This window comes from Geotrypetes seraphini, chromosome 7 (genome assembly GCF_902459505.1).
Source record: "Geotrypetes seraphini chromosome 7, aGeoSer1.1, whole genome shotgun sequence".
NCBI lineage: Eukaryota > Metazoa > Chordata > Amphibia > Gymnophiona > Dermophiidae > Geotrypetes > Geotrypetes seraphini.
In genome coordinates this window covers 60,159,076-60,179,348 of record NC_047090.1, presented here as the reverse complement: position 1 = coordinate 60,179,348, position 20,273 = coordinate 60,159,076, and the positions used below count along the sequence as shown (strand labels likewise).

At 42.8% G+C, this 20,273-nt stretch overlaps 1 protein-coding gene across 8 annotated transcripts in view; it reads left to right on the top strand.

The window, feature by feature from the left end:
- PRR5 (proline rich 5) overlaps positions 1-20,273 on the top strand; it is a 269,323-nt gene that overhangs the window by 140,312 nt on the left and 108,738 nt on the right. For all 8 annotated transcript variants that reach the window (XM_033951451.1, XM_033951445.1, XM_033951447.1 and 5 more), the window contains one exon: positions 9,760-9,840. Coding sequence is in view for 6 of the 8 variants with exons in the window: in XM_033951445.1 (XP_033807336.1) it covers positions 9,760-9,840 (81 nt within the window). In the remaining 2 variants the exon portion in view is untranslated. The remainder of the gene's footprint in view (positions 1-9,759; positions 9,841-20,273) is intronic.

The following is a 20,273-nucleotide window of genomic DNA, read 5'->3' as shown; positions in this document are numbered from 1 at the left end:
GTTGCTTGATAACACTGATCATAACATGATCAGATTTGGTATAATCCCTGGAATAAGTTCATACAGGAAGTCCAATACAATAGCATTTAACTTTAAAAAAGGAGTCAATGATAACATGAGGAGAATGCTAAAAAAAAAAAAAAAAAAGACTCTTGGAGGAGCAGCTGCAAAGATCAAAAATTTACATCAGGCATGGATGTTATTCAAAAATATCATCCTGGAAGCTCAGACTAGATATAGTCATTGTATTAAAAAAAGGAGGAAGGAAGACCAAATGACAGCCAGCATGGTTAATGAGTAAGGTGAAGGAAGCTATTAAAGCTAAAAGAGAATCTTTCAGAAAGTGGGCAAAGGATCTAACTGAAAATAATTGTAAACAGAACAAGGAATGGCAAGTCAAATGCAAGGTACTAATAAGGAAGGCAAAGAGAGAGGAAGGGAAGGGGCCTGAGGCTCTGATTGGCCCAGGCTGTTTAAGGCCCCTCCCATAGAGCCTCAGGCCCCTCCCTGGATGTATCAGGAAGGGTCCTAGGGCTCTAATTTTCCTGGATACATAAGGCCCCGCCTATGGGGTGTCGGAGCCAATCGGAGCCCAAGGACCCTTCCCAATGCATCTGGGGAGGGGCCTGAGGCTCTGATTGGCCCAGGTTGTTTAAGGCCCCTCCCATTGGAGGCCCTATAGGAGGTGCATCCCAAGAGGGGGGAAGAATACCCAGTTTAGACAACGCAGCAGCAGTTGCGATGAGGATGTCCACCTCTGTCCGGTTCATCCAGGGTGGGGGGGAGAGGAGGGAGGGATACTTTGAGGGGTTAAAATATATGAGTATATTATTGTAATAAAAATGATTTAATGTATTAATAATTGGATGATAGGGGGGGAAATGGTTGTTTCATTTATATTTTCAAGTTTCAGGTTTATTAAAATTTTGATGTAAACGCAATATCAAATATTTTCAATGCGTATAACAATAATAATTTGGGGGGACAAAACAATTTATACCAATAAACATACAGTTGATATACATAATTAAATAGTGATACATAAGGAAAGAGGGGGTGAATTACAATTGTTTAAGAAAATAGAAAAACATTTAAGGAGAAACAACATCAGGAGGGTAATTAAAATTATTTTAAATAAAACTAGGTCTAATAGTGAATAGGAGAAATTGTGACCTATATACAGATCTGGTTAAATTTTAATATTTGATCCTAAGTTTGTTGATAGAAAAAGTTATCCAATCTATGACTCATATGCATCTTTGTATAGGTGGCTTTTAAGTGTACTTTTAAATTTTTCTAAAGAGGTTTCAGCACGTAGATAAATTGGTAGCTTGTTCCAAAGCTGGGGTGCTAGGATATAAAACATTGTAGCTCTTCTAGTGCCTATTATGTATTAAGGTGCATTTTATGCAAGCTTTTAATGTTATACTATTTGTAATGCACTGCCAATGTCTGAAAATTCAATAAAGTTAAAAAAATAAATAAATAAAAACTTATTATAGCTTGCAGATCCTTTGCTATCAGACAGATTTAGTAGAACATCATGTCGCTCAGTGGTTTAAATTAATTTTGGAATTTTTAAATATAAAACCAAAAAATAGTCTTAGAGACATTTGGAGTATCGAGATAAAACAGTATATTTCTGCATCTCGATGGCCACGAATTTGGTCTTGGAGGTTAAAATGTACAGCGTCAGCATCTATGAGACAAAAATGGTTATTTTTGTTGCACAGGATTTTTTGGACCCCAGTTCGATTACAAAAAATTGATAATTCAAAATCTAATAGATGTTGGAATTGTCATATTGATATTGGGACATTAGATCGTCTGTTATAATTTTGTCCAATGATACTTAATTTCTGGAGGTCAATATGGGGACAAATCAATCTTATATTAGAATCATCCATTCCTTTATCGTATGAAGTCATAATCTGTGGCACATTGTTACAGGTAAACCTGTGTTAGGCAAATATAAAAGTCGTCTTTTATTGATTTTGACAGCAATAGCCATTCAAATGATCCCAAGAATTTGTAAATGTTGTGACAGACTTAATTATACATTCTGGTGGGCGAGTGTGTGCAATACATATAAATATGAAAGAATGAACGCGGAATCCTTAGGTTTGAGTAATACATTTAACAAAATATGGAGCCCATTGACTGCATTTGTTAACAAACAAGGATAATGTAATTTTTGGTTTTCTTTCTCAGGTTTCTTTACACATCCAGGGTGGGGGTAGGGGGGGTAGGGGAGGGAGGGATACTTTGAGGGGTTAAAATATATGAGTATGTTATTGTATTAAAAATGATTTAATGTATTAATAATTGGATAATAGGGGGGAAATGGTTGCTTCATTTATATTTTGTGTATTAAGTTGCATTTTATGCAAGCTTTTAATGTTATACTATTTGTAATGCACTGCCAATGCCTGAAAATTCAATAAAGTTTAAAATAAATAAATTAATAAATATAGTGCAGCAGGAGAGAATGGGCTTCTCTCCTGCTGCTGGGGTGGGGGGGGGGGAGTTGCGGCCACGATGTTAGGGAAAGGGTGTTGTGATGCAGCGGAGAAAATGGGCATCTCTCCCGCTGCATCACAACACACAGGTTTACTAGCAGTCCCTTACACTGACCAGCACCCCTGGACCAGTCGCTTTTTGTTGTCGCCAAAAGCCAATACCGCTTTTTTAAAATGGCTCGGCATTTTTTAAGAATCCACAGGAGGGCTCATTTCAATGTTGAAGAACCCATTTGCATATCGGTGTCGGAGATTGCTAGAAACCTCACTAAAGATGGAGATAATCCGTTTGATAATCCGTCACTAAACTGCGTACAGGCTAAACCACCGGAAAACAGTTTAGCAACGGCGCTAAACTTTTGAGAATCTTGCCCTCAGTCATTTACCAAAACAAACATACACAACACAATAAAAAAAGATTCACTTAATTCCTACTCAATCATTTACCATAACATTTCTGGAAAAGGTATGACCGGATATAAATAAAGCTATTATTATTATTATTATTAACCAATTTCCTGAACTGAAATAAACTGGTAGCATTCAGTCAAATCTCTTCCCTGAAGAAGCCCTTTTTCTGGGAACATCATCGCTCCCCCTAATCTTACTTACTCCACTTCATCAATGAAGTTGAAACCGTGGATTGAAGACAAGTTTTATTTTTTTTTCTTTCCAACTTATGAACTATTTTTAATCTTATCTACTGTTTTGCCTTTTGTCCTTGTTTTGATCTATTTTTATCATTTAAATTTCTCCAGAGCTCTATAGTTCAATGGTTCCCCCATCTGCATCTATTCCTTTCTCTCCTCTCTTCTACTTTCCAAAGTATTTAGATCAATGCTGTATTATTAAAATGTTTATTTTATTTTTTCTTTTATTTTTACCTTTCACTTCTTTATTTCCCTCCAGGTACTTTAGTTAGATTGTGAGCCTTCGGGACAGTAAGGGAAATTTTTTAAGTACCTGTCTTATTTATAATCTTAATGTAAACTTTCTGTAAACCGCTTAGAACCTAACGGATGTAGCGGTATATAAGAAATAAATTACATTACATTACATTACATTCTTTATATCAAATGGTAATGTATTCCACAACATTACACCCTACACAGTTAATAAAGCATGCCGAATGCCAACCAACTTTATCTGTTTAAAAGATAGAAGATTGTAAAGCTCGATAAGGATACCTTTAAGCGCCCAGCCTTTATCAGAAGTGACACAGCTAAAAATAGATGCAGCGTCATTTATTGAACCCTTGAGAAAGCCTATATAAAGGGCGAAACGGGTACCATTGGGCTTTGGATCATTTGCATCTATTTAAGATACGTTATTCTGTTTCTTTGCTGGGTGGATAACAATTTATATAGAATATAAGAAGAAGGATCCACTGTTGGAAGTATTTTAAAGAAATAAATAATAAAGAATTGATTTTACAATTATAGAAGGAGGGAGAGGTTTTGAGGATCAATGAGGAACTTGTAAGTCTTGGCCTTCAGACCCATTTACTTATGTCCAAGCTGGTTTCTGAGAACCTCAACCACCCTGTATTAGCACTCTTTGCCTCAGTCTATGACAGTGTCTCTCAAACTGTATGCCAAGGCACAGTGGTGTGCCCCAAAGAGATTCTGGGTGTGCCATGAGTGATTCCAGAATTTTGCTTTATTTAAAAAAAATTCCCTTCATAAGTATACACTAAAATAGATGACATGTATATCACATTTGGAAGAGTCTGTCAATGTTATGAGCATTGTTTGTGTAAGGATATAACCTCCCAGACAAATATTCTTTGACGTGATTGGTCCTTGAAAACTAATGGCAAGTAATTTTAGTTTTATTTTTTATGCACATAACTTGAGCAACAAAGCAGTCAAGGTTTTGTTACCATTTGGATCTTATCTTTGTGAACTTGGATTTTTAGCTCTGACAGAAATTAAATTTTAAAAAACAGAACTGCAGATGGTGGATGATGAAATGTGTGTTTGCTTGTCAACTATCGAGCCGCGTTTTGAGTTAATTTACACTCAAAAACAAGCACATCCATTGCATTGATTAGCAATTCGATCTACTTCGAATTGCTAATCAATGCAATTTGCTAATCTACTTTAGTTTCTGATGTTACAGTGGGTGATCATCTGGCATCCAGTGATCACTGCTTGGTACAGTTTAATATTAAGATGGGTACAGAGAGGGCTCATTCAAAAGCAAAGATTCTAGACTTTTAAAAAACTAACTTTGTTCGGATGGGGATTTACATCAAGGAATTGTTGTGTGGGTGGGAATGTCTGGAAGGAGTGGAAATGTGGTAGGGAAAACTGAAAGGAGTGATTGTAAGGGTGAAAAATCTTTTTGTGAGGTAAGTAAGTAAAAGTAAGAGGAAATGAAGGCTGCTTTGGTTCTCAAAAGTAGTAATTGAGAAGGTAAGGAATAAGAGGTTAGCTTTCAAAAATTACAAAAGATCGCAGAAAAAGGAAGACAGGCAAAAATATCTGGAAAAGTTAAGAGAGGCTGGTCATGTAGCCAGGAAAGCAAAGATGCAAATGGAAGAAAAAATAGCTGACACGGTAAAACAGGGAGACATGACTATTTTTAGATATATTAGTGATAGGAAGAAGTGCAAAAGTGGCAGTGTGAGACTCAAAGGTGAAGGGGAGGAATATGTAGAAGCTGATAAAGAAAAGGCTGACTTGCTTAACAAATATTTCTGTTCTGTGTGCACGGCTGAAGTGCCCCCAGAAGACAAACGTGAATAGGAATGGAGGAGTAATAGACCCTGATTGATTTTCAGAGAGTTGTGTTCGTGAGGAGCTAGCTAAAATAAACGTAGATAAAGTGATGGGGACGGATAGTGTACATCCGAGGGTGCTGAAGGAACTTATGGAAGTTGTGGTAGTTCCGCTGACTGACTTTTTCAATGCGTCTCTAGAGTCGAGAGTTGTACTGGAGGACTGGAGAAGGGCAGATGTGGTCAATCTCCACAAAAGTGGAAGTAAGGAAGAAGTAAGGAATTACAGGCCGGTAAGTCTGACTTCTGTGGTAAGCAAATTAATGGAAACACTTTTAAAACAGAGCATAGTCAAGTTTCTGGAATCCTGTGGATTTCAGGACTGGAGGCAATTTCTTTGGGTGACCAGAGAACTGGATAAAAGATGTGCGCTAGGTGTGGTGTATTTCGATTTTAGAAAAGCTTTTGACAGTGTTCCACATGACGTCTAATAAATAAACTGAGTGCCCTTGGGATGGGTCCCAAAGTGAAGGGTTGGGTCAGGAACTAGTTGAGTGAAAGGTGACAGAGGGTAGTGATCAATGGAGATCACTCTGAGGAAAGGAATGTTACCAGTGGTGTGCCTCAAGGTTCTGTTCTTGGGCCTGTTCTTTTTAACATTTTTATAAATTATATTGCTGAAGAGTTGTCGGGTAAAATTTGCCTCCTTGTGGATGATACCAAAATCTGCAATAGAGTAGATACGTCGGATGGTGTGAATAACATGAAGAAAGACCTAGTGAAGCTTGAAGAATGGTCTGAAATTTGGCAGCTAATATTTAAAGCTAAGAAATGCAAGGTCATGCATTTGGGCTGCAAAAAACAGAGGGAACGGTACAGTTTAGGGGGTGAAGAACTTATGTCCACGATGGAAGTGAGGGACTTGGGTATGATTATATGTGATGCATTTGGGGATTAGTAATTGGAAGGAAATGTATGTGCTGGGAGGTGAGAGGCTGATATGCATGGATGGAGAGTGGGGCCTTGGGGTGATAGTGTCCGAAGATCTAAAGGCAAAGAAACAGTCTGACAAGGCAGTGGCTGTTGCCAGAAGAATGCTAGGCTGTATAAAGAATGTAAACTCTTGCACTGAATTATATATGAATGAAGAACTAAACATATAACCAAATCAACTGAGAGAATTTTTCCAACAGTTTTGCTAAACTTCATTCAAGCTGATTTTAGAATAAATATTCACTGGTCCTCAGCGGGCCACCATGCACTCGAATGCTCTCATTGTGAATGGCTTTACGCTCTCATTGTGAATGGGAGCGTAAAGCCATTCACAATGAGAGCATTCGAGTGCATGGTGGCCCGCTGAGGACCAGTGAATATTTATTCTAAAATCAGCTTGAATGAAGTTTAGCAAAACTGTTGGAAAAATTCTCTCAGTTGGTTAGGCTGTATAAAGAGGCATAACCAGTTGAAGAAAGAAGGTGTTGATCCCCCTGTACAGGTCATTGGTGATAGTGCTGCCCAATTCACGATTCAAATCGGTTCACCGATTCACTTTGGGTGAATTGATTCGAATCGATTTAAAACAACAAAAAAAATCAGCTTCCCGATTCGGTAACTGACTCTCCCCCCTCGCCCCCTAAAGCAGGAGCGGCAGCACTGCTCTTGCTGGTCGTCCGCTGCTACACTTGCTTTAGAGGGTGAGGGGGGAGGGTCAGTCGGGAAGTGCTGGTGTCCGGCTTCCCCCCTGGCCTCCTGCTCACGTCCGGCTTCCCCCCTGGTCTCCCGCTGGTGTCCGGGTTCCCCCCTGGCCTCCCGCACACAATGTACCTACTAGCAGCAGCCTACAGAGAAGATCGCTGGGGCTAGCAATCTCTACAAGCTGCTATAGGTCTTCGGAGCTGTTTCCTCTGCCGTGGTCCCACCCCTCCTCTGATGTCAGAGGCAGGATTACAGCAGAGGAAACAGCTCCGTAGACCTATATCAGCTTGCAGAGATCACTAGCCCCAGCGATATTCTCTGCAGGCTGCTGTTAGTAGGTAAATTGTGCACGGGAGACCAGGGGGAACATGCAGGCCTTCCGGGGGGGTGCGCGCAGTCCGGAGGGGTGGTAAAGGCCTTCAGGGGGGACAGGCAGGCTTTCTGGGGTGGGGTGCAGGGCTTCAGGGGTGTGGCAGGCCTTCGGGGGGTGGTATAAGCCTTCAGGGGTGTGTATAGAATGTTTTATGATAACTTATATCAACTATGAATTTTTCAATATATAAACAAATTATTGTAAAAGGCTTCAAAAAATATTTCTGACTTAACTTGTGAGGTCTCACAGGTGCCAGCACATTTTGGTCATCTAGCACCTTTAGGTTCTTTAGATTTTTCAAAGTTGGCTCCAGTGCTTAGCATCATTGTTTAGTGATGACTCCTTAGTACATCCATTGTGGGTTTCCACATTGGTCTGATTAGCATTTCATACAAAGTTTATCATTATTATGTTGCTTATTAACTTTGATCTTGGTTGTTAGCTACATTTTTATATTATTTTGAGTTCCAATTTCTTTTGTCAGTCAGGATCAGACAGTATTATACCACATAGCAATTACATCTATGTTTTGTATTTTGAGCTGCTATTCCTCTTGAATTTTGATTTACTTATATGTCCATAAATAGAGTGAATATATGTATATGTATATATATAAAATTTATTTTCATATCCTTTTTTCTCCGCCATTGTATTCGTTCCAAAAACATGCTTGTAATCCAAAACACTCATATATCAAAGCAAATTTCCCCATAAGAAATAATGGAAACTCAGACGATTCGTTCTATGACCCAAAAGCTTTAATACAAAATACTATGGGGCTCATAATCGAAAGAGAAATACGTCCAAAAACCGGCCTTAGTTGGCACTTGGACGAACATTTCTCAAATATGTCCAAGTGCCGATACTAAAAATGGGTTTTGGATGTATTTCTAAACAACCTAGGCCTTCATAGTGCCGCTGAATGACCAAAGCTAAATGGGGCATTTCGGGAGGAGTGCTGAGGGCGGGAGTTGGGCGGGACGTGGGACAGCTTAGAATTAGTTATACAGCCCACGATCGACGGAACTTGGACGTTGTGACTTAGACCATGTAAAACATGGTCTAAGTCACAAAAACCCACCTAAACTCACCAGATAAGCACTGAAAACACATAATACAGACCCCCACTTACTACCCCAGTGATCACTGATTCCCCCCCCACTCCCATAAAAATATTAATCACACCTTTAAAATTCAGCCTCCAGACCATCATCACCTGGCCGCCTGGCATAGTAAAGCCTAGTCGTCCAGCACAGAGGCAGCTTAAGTCATTTTGGGGGTGGGTTAGGGACCCATAGAGAGGAGGACCTATGCCCATAAGCCACTGTAATCACTGCATTGATACTTAAACATGTGTACTGCCCTATACACACCCAAAATCCTTTTTTACTGGCATATAAATGGCTCCTGCAGCCATAAGGGCTATTGGGGTGGTAGATAAGTGGGTCTAGGGGATTCTGGAGGTGGTTTGGGGGGCTCACCATAACCTATAAGGGAGCTGTAGGGAGGAGAAGACATGGCACCCTTTTTGTGAAGTTCACAGCAGTGCCTTATAAGGTACCCCACTATTTAGGTGGCATGTCTGGGTGTGCAATCCATCACTTTGCAGACCCTGTTCTAGGTGTTTTGGACTTGGACGGAAAGTTGGACAAAAATGTGGTATAAAGATGGACGATTTAGCGGCTTGGATGATCAGATCGGCAAGACATATAAATAGACAATTTTCGGTCCCTTTTGATTATGTCCCTCCAAGCGTATTCATATTGCAAGACTTTGCTTGTTTAGAACAGTCACTACACTCTTGCAGAGTCGGAGAGAGAAGAGCCTTTAGCTCAGTTGTGAAGATGTGATATATGTGTATACTGTATGTACTTGTATTGTAAGACCTTGCTTGTATATCAAGTTAAAATTTAATAAAATGTTTTGCTTGTCTTGCAAGACACTTGCCTACCAAGTTACTTGTAATCCAAGGTTTTACTGTATATATAATTTATCATCATTTATTCTGAATATATTTTCAGTGGACACCTGAGGAAGGCTTTTCATCAGCCAAAAACATGGATCAGATTGGGTCCCCCTGTCAAAGTGTACTATATTGTTCATTTCTGAAATTTGCGGACCTCATTAGAACTATTCTCATTATTGAAACTTGAGTATTTGTTTCCTGTGGAATAAATTTGTCTTGTTTAGAACATCTATTCCACTCTTCTCTGTTGTTTTGGATTTCTGTGGTTTTATGGAACAAGTTTTCAAGTTTCAAGTTTTATTTTAATTTGATGAGTCACTTAATTTAATTTTTTTTAAGCGAGTTACAACATAGAAAAAAAAAAACATTTATTTTAACATAATGCTTAAAAAATTTTAAAACAATAGTTAAGACCATTTTGGATAGGATGAGGGAATATCCTGCCACATGAGCAAGAAGCAGATCATTCTTCTGTCTTTTGCAGTATCCACAATGGAGTAATTGCAGTGTTTCAGCGCAAGGGCCTTCCAGATCATGAACTCTACAATCTCAACGAAGGTGTGAGGTGAGTACTGCACTGTAAGAAATAGAAATAAACACTTGAGCTAGAACTGGAAACAGCAATCAAAGACTCAGGTAAGGAACATATCTTTTATGATTGCCTAGGATAGAAACTGATTTTCGGAATTCAAAGAACAAATCAGTTGTTTGCATACTGTGACTATCATTGTTGTATATATTGTAAGTAATTCTATAAGCAGGGCATCAACATTTAGGTATAAGTAAATGACCAGAATACCAGTTATATATGAGAAGTGTTCAATAGTTTATCTACCTGAGTATGAACGAAAGTAGCAAGCAAGTTGAAATAAGTCTGTGTATGTTGTGACGTCTCAAGGTTACTCATGCACAGTTGTGGCTCAGTCCGAGTCTAACATTCCAAGAGACAGGATGCCAGGAAAGTCTTCATGCAAATCAAGTAAGCAGCTGCTAGATTTGGAGCACCGTCCATTTCTCACAAAAGAAGGGGAAAAAACCAAAGGAGATCCATGAATGCATGACTGCAGTTTATGATGAGTCTGTCCCAGCATTATACAAAGTAAATTTTTTGAGCAAGCAGTTTAAGTGGGGTAGAGAGTCCACTGAAGATGACCCTCACACTGGACGTCCTATGGAAGCAACTTCCACAGAAATGTGCAACAAAGTTGAGGATTTAATTTTGTCAGACAGATGAATTAAGATTTCCCAAATAGCTGAAGAAATGGGCATCTTAGCAGGTACAGTTTGGAAAATAATTCATGAAAAGTTGGGCATGTCCAAGGTTAATGCAAGATGGGTTCCAAGAATGCTGATGCCATGTCAGAAGACTACAAGGCTCCAGTGCTGTCAGGAGGATTTGGAGAGGCTCCATGAAGACCAAGTGAATTTTTTCATCATTTGGTGACTGGAGATGAGACTTGGGTCTATCACAGAAATCCTGAGTCCAAAAACAGTGGAAACACAAGTCATCCCAACCCCAAAAATTTCAAGACAGAAAAATCTGCAGGCAAAGTCATGCCAAATGTCTTCTGGGATGATGAAGGATTTTTGCTTCTCGAGTTCATGCCACATAAGCGAACAATAACCGGGGAGAGTTATACCAACACAATGATCACCTTGTGGGAGTCAATCAAGGAGAAAAGATGAGGAATACTCACAGCAGGCATGCTGCATCATCACAACAATGCGCCAGTTCAAATGTCACGACAATCACGGGCTGCCATCTGAGAATGTGGGTTTCAGCAGCTGAACCATCCACCTACAGTCCTGATCTGGCTCCCTTGGATTATTTCCTGTTCTGAGTTTTGAAGAAATCTTTCTGTGGACAGTGGTTTTCAAGTGATGAAGATGTTAAGGAAACTGTGACGTCCTTGTGTGAAGACCAAACAGAAGAATTCTTTTCAAAGGGGTTAAAGTCATTGTAGGAAAAGTGGATGATGTATATTGTCACACCCCCGGTACCGGCTGGTCAGAATGGCTACCGGAAGGTGTGCAAAACACAGTCCCTGGCGTGCCTTCACGGGTTGAAGGCCCTGCTGGTGCTAATATGAGGAGCCAAAATAAAGTTCAGAACAGCCTGGTTCTCCTCAAAATAATAAGTCTTTATTGCACAAAAGTTTAAGGCAAAAACACAAGAAACAAATATAAACAAAACTTGGTCTTGCCCAAGATTACACTCAGCCTTAGGTAAGTATAACAGTCCTTAGTCAGCTTGTTTCCACCGAAAAAGGATAACTACAAAAACAGGAGTGGATCCAATAGCACAGTCCTTATAGCAGTCAATCCTAAAAGTTCATTGCTCTCACTAAAGCACACTGTAATTGCCTAGCTTCAATCAGGCCTCTCCAACCAGCTTCAATTAACTGGTGGAGATGGGGAATTGCTGAATCCACAATTAAACGCGGCCAATACTGGCCCCACAATCCCAGCCCAAGGATCTTCTGTGGATTCTCCCCTCAATTCCCACTAACATTCAGTGGCACAGTTCTCCAAACAGAGGAAAGAAAAACAAAACATACTTCCTCTGAAAGATTGCACAGTCCCTCAGTAGTGAGCTTGGTAATGCTCACTCTCCCAGCACAAGTCTCAGCATTCAAAAACAAAACACAGTCGGCAATCCAAAAAGCCAAAATCAAACTTAGCTTAGTTCCATGGGCGCTTCCTCAGGTTCCAGGTAAGTGTCCATCTCTTCTTCAGACTGAGAGCAGACCGGCTGGTTCACCAAGGGAACAGCTTCCAAGTCTTCCATCTTGATCTCATTTGTTGGCCAAGAGTCTCCTTCCACTGCTGGATCCAGACTGACTCTTCCAAGCTTGCTCTGCTGGCTTTGACCAGACCTGAGAAAGCCACGCCCTAACCTGAGTGGGGGATGGGCTGGCTTTTGCTGAGCCTTCTGCTGCTGCTCAATTAGCTTCAGCAGCTGAGTGCTAGCCTGATTAAGAGCCTGCCTACTAGGGTGCATTTTGCTAGGGGCTGCTCTAGGCTTAGAAAAGTTACTAAACTCATTCTTCCTCCCCTCCTCCCAGGGCTCCTGCTCTTGGACACTCTCACAAGGTCTAGAGTCTGGCTGTCTGCTGTTAGAAGGGCTGCCACATTGATCCGCTCTCCTAAAGTTTAGGGTTTTTTGTCTTTTTCCTGGCACAAACCTAACTTCAGTGCCGGGTTTGTGACATACCCCCACCTATGACTGCTGACTGTCCCTGTGTTTTAAGGGTGTCTCAGTGTTCTCCTGCATTCTGGACAAAGTATCCACATTTGTACTCAGACGCCCCGGTCGATGCACTACCCTGAATCAAAAGGTTTGAAGGGCCAAATACCACCAGGTGAGGCGGGCGTTATTGTTCCTCATAGTATTAAGCCACTTCAACGCTGCGTGATCCGTAACTAGAGTGAATTCACGCTCTTGTAAATAATGCTCAAGGGCCTGCATCGCCCACCGGGCGGCCAAACATTCTAGTTCAACAGTGGCATAGTTCCTCTCATTGGGGTGTAGCTTCCGACTTAAATATAACACCGGATGCTCCATCCCCTGCAGCTCTTGACTAAGTATTGCCCCTAACCCCGTCCCGTAGGCATCAGTTTGTAGGATTAGAGGTTTAGTAAAGTCAATGGATTTAAGCACTGGGTTCGTGCATAAGGCCTTCTTGAGGTCCTCTACTGCTTCTCTACCCGTAGCCTCCTACCAGAGGGTATCCGGACTATCCTTTTTCAACATGTCCGTGAGAGCCGTTGCCCTGGTGGCAAATGCGGGTATAAACCGTCGGTAGTATCCGATCAACCCTAGAAACCCTCGGAGTTGCTTTTTGGTGCTTGGCAAAGGATAGTCTCTTACACATCACACTTTGTCAACCAGGGGCTTTACCTGTCCTCTCCCCACGACGTAACCCAGGTACTTAACCTCCCTCTGTTCCAAATAACATTTCTTCGGGCTAATTGTAAACCCCGCTTTCCTCAGTGATTCTAAAACAGCCTTTACCTGCTCCAGGTGCTGCGGCCAACTCTGGGAGTATATCACAATATCGTCTAAGTAGGCCTCTGCATATTGGTGATGCCCCCTTAGCACTTCTGTGATTCCTCTTTCACAAGTAGCAGCAGCACCATGGAGTCCAAACGGCATACGCTTGAACTGATACAAGCCATGTGGTGTACTGAAGGCTGTCTTAGGTTTGGCATTGGGTGAGAGGGGGATCTGCCAATAGCCCTTGGTCAGATCTAGGGTAGAGAGATATTGGGCTTGCCCCAATCGATCTAATAGTTCATCCACCCGCGGCATAGGGAAGGCATCAAACTGTGAGATTTCATTGAGCTGCCTAAAGTCTATACAAAACCTGGGGGTACCATCATCCTTGGGCACTATAACAATCGGACTGCACCAAGGGCTTTGTGATGGTTCGATCACCCCCAAGGCCAGCATTTCGTCCACCAGTTTTTGCACTAACTCCTTCTTCCCTTCGGATAATCTATAAGGTTTTACCCTCACTATCCTGCCCGGGGTAGTGATTATCTCATGGGTGACTACCTCAGTACGACCAGGTATGGGGGAAAACACATCCTGGAACTTCTGCACTAGGGCTTCCAACTGTCCCGCTTGCCTATCTGACAGATCAGTCCCTATGTTGACTCCCTCCGTTTGGGTTAGGTCTGCCACCTGGGACCCTAGGTCATCGTCCTGACTCTGTTCCGCCATCAGGGCCAAAGTCTCCCTGTCCCGCCAGGGCTTCAAGAGGTTGATATGGTATGTTTGGATCCTGTTTTTTTCATCCCGGACCCGATAATCCACTTGATTTAGTTTCTCCACAATAGTGGCCGGGCCTTTCCATTTGGCCAGAAACTTATGTGGATCCGAAGGTACCAAAATCAAAACTCTATCACCCACCTTCAAGTGACGGGCTTTGGCCTTCTTGTCATAATAGAACTTGTGCCTTTGTTGACCCCATTCTAGATTGCCCTTACCTATCTGGGCCACCCGTGTTAGCCGTTTCCTCAACTGGTCCAAATAGGATATAACATTGGCTTCTGCCCTTTCCGGTGACCCCCACTGATCCTTTACAATGTCCAGTATACCTTGGGGAGTTCTACCATACAACATCTCAAAGGGGCTTACCCCGAGAGAATCTTGAACCTTTTCCCTGGCTGCGAACAGCACTAAAGGAACGAAAAGATCCCAATCTTTCCTTTCCTGTCCTAAGGTCTTCTTTAACATTTGTTTGAGCGTTTGGTTAAAACGTTCAACCATTCCGTTGGCTTGGGGATGGTAGGCTGAAGTCTTTATGTGCCGAATACCAAACCCTTGCCAAAACCTTTCCATCTCCTTTGAGAGGAAATTACTGCCCTGATCCGTCAAAGACCTCCCGTGGAAACCCCACTGTACAAAACAGTCCTATTAACTCCCTCATAATGGCGGGCGACGACGTCTTCCGCAACGGGAAAGCCCACGGATATCTGGTGGCCACATCCATGACCACCAGGATAAAGCCATGTCCCCGTGGAGTTTTCTCCAGCGGACCCACTATGTCCATTGCTAGCCTGGCTAATGGTTCCTCCACCTTGGGGATGGGAATGAGCGGGGCCCGGGCAGGCTTACTTAAGGACAGTCTTTGACAGACGGGGCAGGATTTGCAAAAATTGGTTACATCCTGGGATACCCCTGGCCAAAAGAATCTCCTCAAAATCTGTCTTTTTGTTGCCTCCTCCCCTTTATATTCGATGTTTATGGGCCAGAGTGGGTACTCCTTGGATACCCCATGAACACACATAATAGGGACCTTCTCCACACTCTTCCCCAAGCCCTTGACTCCCACCACCTGGGTCCAAAACTGTCGGGATACTGCAAACTGTTCAGCCCCTGTGTCAACCAGGGCTAATACCTTCCTCCCTGCCACAGAGACTGACACCTGATATACCCTAGGGTGCTTGTCCGCTAGTCCCCGGGCGTACACAAAATCTCTTTTCTTTTTACAGAATCGTTGTGTATACCCCTCTTTCCCACAGCGGAAACAACGTAGCCCCTCCTGAGAGGCCTCCCTGGGCTTGGACCACCCCGTTTTGTGGGTCTGACTTTGGGATCCCGTATTCTTATCCCCCCGGGCCTGTTCCTTACTTTCTTCAGAGGCCTGTAAGTCCTTTCTGCTACAAGGCTCTGGACTGGCCCACTGGCTGTACTTGTGAATGGGCGCTGTAGCAGCTGAGTTAATAGTTTGGTCTGCTCACCCATTGCCATCACAAGTTCATCGTGCTGTTGTCTGGCATGCTCTTGGCTGCGATCCCATAAGTCCTGGTTCGCCTTTAAGACGGCCTGTAGATTCTCACTCTGCTTCTGCCTCTCCTCCGCAAGGAACACCAACAGCTGCTGCTGATCCATCCTCGCTGGGTCTGGAACGCAAACAAACACAAAAGAAACCCTAAGTGTGGCACTTTAAACAACCTGACACCCTTCCCACGAAGGAAATGTCAGCCACTCTAGTTAAGGTCACTTTTTATCCTCATCAGTCCCCTTAGCTTGGGTACTCTTACCTGCGGTACTGATGAGTCTGCGCCTTTGATAATAGGCCTCCTTGGCCTCCAGTCGTTCTCACTACTTGGGCTCCGTTCTGCAATACACGAACACTGGTCCTCGCTGTCCGCCTTCCGGCTCCGGTTCCTCCGCAATCCTCAGCTTCCAGCAGGTCCGGTCAGGTCAGGTCACTCTGGATCCGGTCCCCGGTTCTTCCCTCAGACCGCTTTCGGCTGCTTGGCTGGCTGCACACCAAGGTAAATAAGTCCTCCTTGGAAACACCAACAAAAGAGTCCACTGTACAAAACAGTAACTGGAACCAACAAAAATTAAAAAAAACAAAAAAATGTTTTTTTTTTGTTTTTTATTAAAGTTCTCAAAAACAACCAGCAGGAGGCACTGTATCCCACTTCTGACACCACTTGTCACACCCCCGGTACCGGCTGGTCAGAATGGCTACCGGGAGGTGTGCAAAACACAGTCCCTGGCGTGCCTTCACGGGTTGAAGGCCCTGCTGGTGCTAATATGAGGAGCCAAAATAAAGTTCAGAACAGCCTGGTTCTCCTCAAAATAATGTCTTTAATGCACAAAAGTTTAAGGCAAAAACACAAGAAACAAATATAAACAAAACTTGGTCTTGCCCAAGATTACACTCAGCCTTTCCTCAGGTAAGTATAACAGTCCTTAGTCAGCTTGTTTCCACCGAAAAAGGATAACTGCAAAAACAGGAGTGGATCCAATAGCACAGTCCTTATAGCAGTCAATCCTAAAAGTTCATTGCTCTCACTAAAGCACACTGTAATTGCCTAGCTTCAATCAGGCCTCTCCAACCAGCTTCAATTAACTGGTGGAGATGGGGAATTGCTGAATCCACAATTAAACGCGGCCAATACTGGCCCCACAATCCCAGCCCAAGGATCTTCTGTGGATTCTCCCCTCAATTCCCACTAACATTCAGTGGCACAGTTCTCCAAACAGAGGAAAGAAAAACAAAACATACTTCCTCTGAAAGATTGCACAGTCCCTCAGTAGTGAGCTTGGTAATGCTCACTCTCCCAGCACAAGTCTCAGCATTCAAAAACAAAACACAGTCGGCAATCCAAAAAGCCAAAATCAAACTTAGCTTAGTTCCATGGGCGCTTCCTCAGGTTCCAGGTAAGTGTCCATCTCTTCTTCAGACTGAGAGCAGACCGGCTGGTTCACCAAGGGAACAGCTTCCAAGTCTTCCATCTCGATCTCATTTGTTGGCCAAGAGTCTCCTTCCACTGCTGGATCCAGACTGACTCTTCCAAGCTTGCTCTGCTGGCTTTGACCAGACCTGAGAAAGCCACGCCCTAACCTGAGTGGGGGATGGGCTGGCTTTTGCTGAGCCTTCTGCTGCTGCTCAATTAGCTTCAGCAGCTGAGTGCTAGCCTGATTAAGAGCCTGCCTACTAGGGTGCATTTTGCTAGGGGCTGCTCTAGGCTTAGAAAAGTTACTAAACTCATTCTGCCTCCCCTCCTCCCAGGGCTCCTGCTCTTGGACACTCTCACAAGGTCTAGAGTCTTGCTGTCTGCTGTTAGAAGGGCTGCTACATTGATCCGCTCTCCTAAAGTTTAGGGGTTTTTGTCTTTTTTCCTGGCACAAACCTAACTTCAGTGCCGGGTTTGTGACAATATGGAGCTATAAGGGGACTATATTGAAAAATAAAACAAAAATTTTTGAAAACTCTTTTCTTTCCTACTGAGGTAGATAAATTATTAAACGCTCCTCGTACTGTACATTCTATAAATGCCGCTCAGAATTTGGCTCAACAAACAGAAGAAAAGGGAAAGAAATCTTTACATCTAACACACCAAGGAAAGTTATGACAATGCCAAAAAATTAATCCTTCAGTATTACATCTTGAATATAAATATCACAGCCACATCCACCCCAAAATACTTGCACTATTGTAAGTTTAGCTGTTTTGTTCAGAGACCAGAAAGACCAAATGAGAATGAAACCCAAAATAGTTGATTTACTCTCCAATCATTGCATTTTTATTTTTTATATTTTGTTCTTCAGTGTGAACAGAACCAAAAAACAATTCTTTTAAACAACAGTTAATTTCTCCATTGTGATTATACTTTAAACTAGCACTTATTGAACATTTAACTTGACAGACTCCGGAGCCAGATGAGCTGGCAAGAGGGAGAGCAGGAGCTGCAGGACAATATGGAGCTGAGAGGAGCTATGCCTTGCCATGTGCTCTTTTGAGCAGGCGCCTGGCATAGTTCCTTCCCCTTTCACCAGGGCAGCTCCGCACAAATAGCATGTATAGAATTTGCATGCTATTGTGCCGAGCATCAGCCGATTTAAAAAAAAAAAAAAAAATTGCTTCTAACATGGTATTTATTACTGTGTTGTTGGAGCTTTGAGAATCGGGGCCTGTGTTTGCTCTTATTTATTTATTTAAGTCATTTTCTATCTCGTTCTTCCCAAAGAGCTCAGAACGGGTTGACATAGATAATATACAGTTAACAGGTTACAATTTGCTATAGTTACAGTACAAGTTTTGCTATAGTTACAGTACAATTTGCTATAGTTACAGTACAAGTTTTTCTGATACAAGTTTTTATTCTAATTTAACACATACTAGGGATCTAATACCAATATACATGTACGGGCATTTTCAAAACATACATCTAAGCCCAATTTGGACATATGGCACTAGATGTCCAAAGCTGGCAGTAAGAAAATGCCTATGCCAGGCCATTGGGACTCCCAGACCGCCATGATGTTTATCTTTAAACCACATTATCGACTGAAATTTCATCCTAGTCCCAAATGCCCTTTAACAAGACCATTTGGATATGAGAGGGGCCAGTCCTGTAATGGACTGGCCACCCAGACATTACAACAGAGCAGTGGGGCACCCTAGAAGACACTGCTGTGAACTTCACATAAAGGGTGCCAGATAAACATCTCATCAGAAGTCCCTTATAGGTTATGGTGATGCCCCCCCAAGCCCCCCCCTCCAAAACCCACCATACCCGCCTGTCTACAACCCCAGTAGCCTTTATGGCTGCAGGTGGCACCTATATTATAGTAGGGTAGAGGGTTGTTTTTAAGGGGGAAATGGTTGGTGGGCTCACATTTTCCACCATTAATGTAGTGGTTAGAGTGGCTTATGGGACTTGCTACTCCTCTCTATGGTTCACTAGCCCACCCACCAGGCTACTTAAGACACCTGTGTGCATTTCTACTAGGCTTTCCTATACCAGATGTTGATGTTCTAGAGTTTTGATGTTGTATTCTGATCTTTGTGGGCATGAGGGGTCAGTGAGCACTGGGGGAGTGTGGTGGTGTCTTACCTTGATGTATCTCTTACCTTGATGCATGGGTGAGAGGAGCTATGCCTAGCCCTGTGCTCTTATGAGCAGGCGCCTGGCATAGTTCCTTCCCCTTTTACCAGGGCAGCTCCGCACAAATAGCATGCCGATTTAAAAAAAATCACTTCCAACACAGTACTATTACTGTGTTGTTGGAGCTTTGAGAATTGGGGCCTGTGTTGGCTCATATTTATTTAAGTCATTTTCTATCTTGTTCTCCCCAAAGAGCTCAGAACGGGTTATAGGTTGACAGAGATAATATAGAGGTAACAGTTTGGGCACCTTTGTCAGTCTAAAACAGGTCTAGTTCCAAACATATAAATTCCATCCAGGATGCCTTGCAAAATGTTTGATTATCGCTGCAAAACATCCATGTCTAACCTGCCCTTGAGACCACCCTAAGCCCGGCTATAACATGCCTCCATCATGCCCATCTCATGCTCTGGACATACAGAAGCTGGAACACCTCGCTAGATGTACAGAAAGACGGTTTTGATTATCGGGACTTGGACATCCTGGCGATTAGGACATCCAAGGGCCAATTTAGGATGCTTTTTGGACGTCTTTGTGAGCCTGATAGTATACAGTTTACAGGATACAATTTGCCATAGTTTCAGTGCAAGGTTTTTCAATACAAGTTTCATCCTAACTCGACACATACTTGGGATCTAATACCAATATACATAATACAGTCAAACCTCGGTTTGCGAGTAACCCTGTTTACGAGTGTTTTGCAAGACTAGCAAAACACTCAGCAAACTTTTGACTCGCAAACCGAGTGTTGACTCGATTTGCGAGCACCACCCCCAGCTCGCAAAGGCCCCCTCGCTCCAACCGGTACCCCCCGCACCGCGCGAACTGGCCTCCCCGCCAGTACAACTTAAATTTACCCACCTCCCCGTCTAGCACCAGCACCGGCACCGGCACGCAGGCACAGCTCGTGTGCCTAGAAGATCTTCCGGCTTCCGGCTTCGGTTCCATAGACAAAGCGCGCCTTTGTCTTGGCGCGCTTTTGACCTGAAACCTCCGGCTTCTGCGAGAGGGAGAATAGAAGTCCTTGAGCATGCACAGATGCATGTTCAAGGCAGGCAGAAGCCGGAGGTGTTAGGTCAA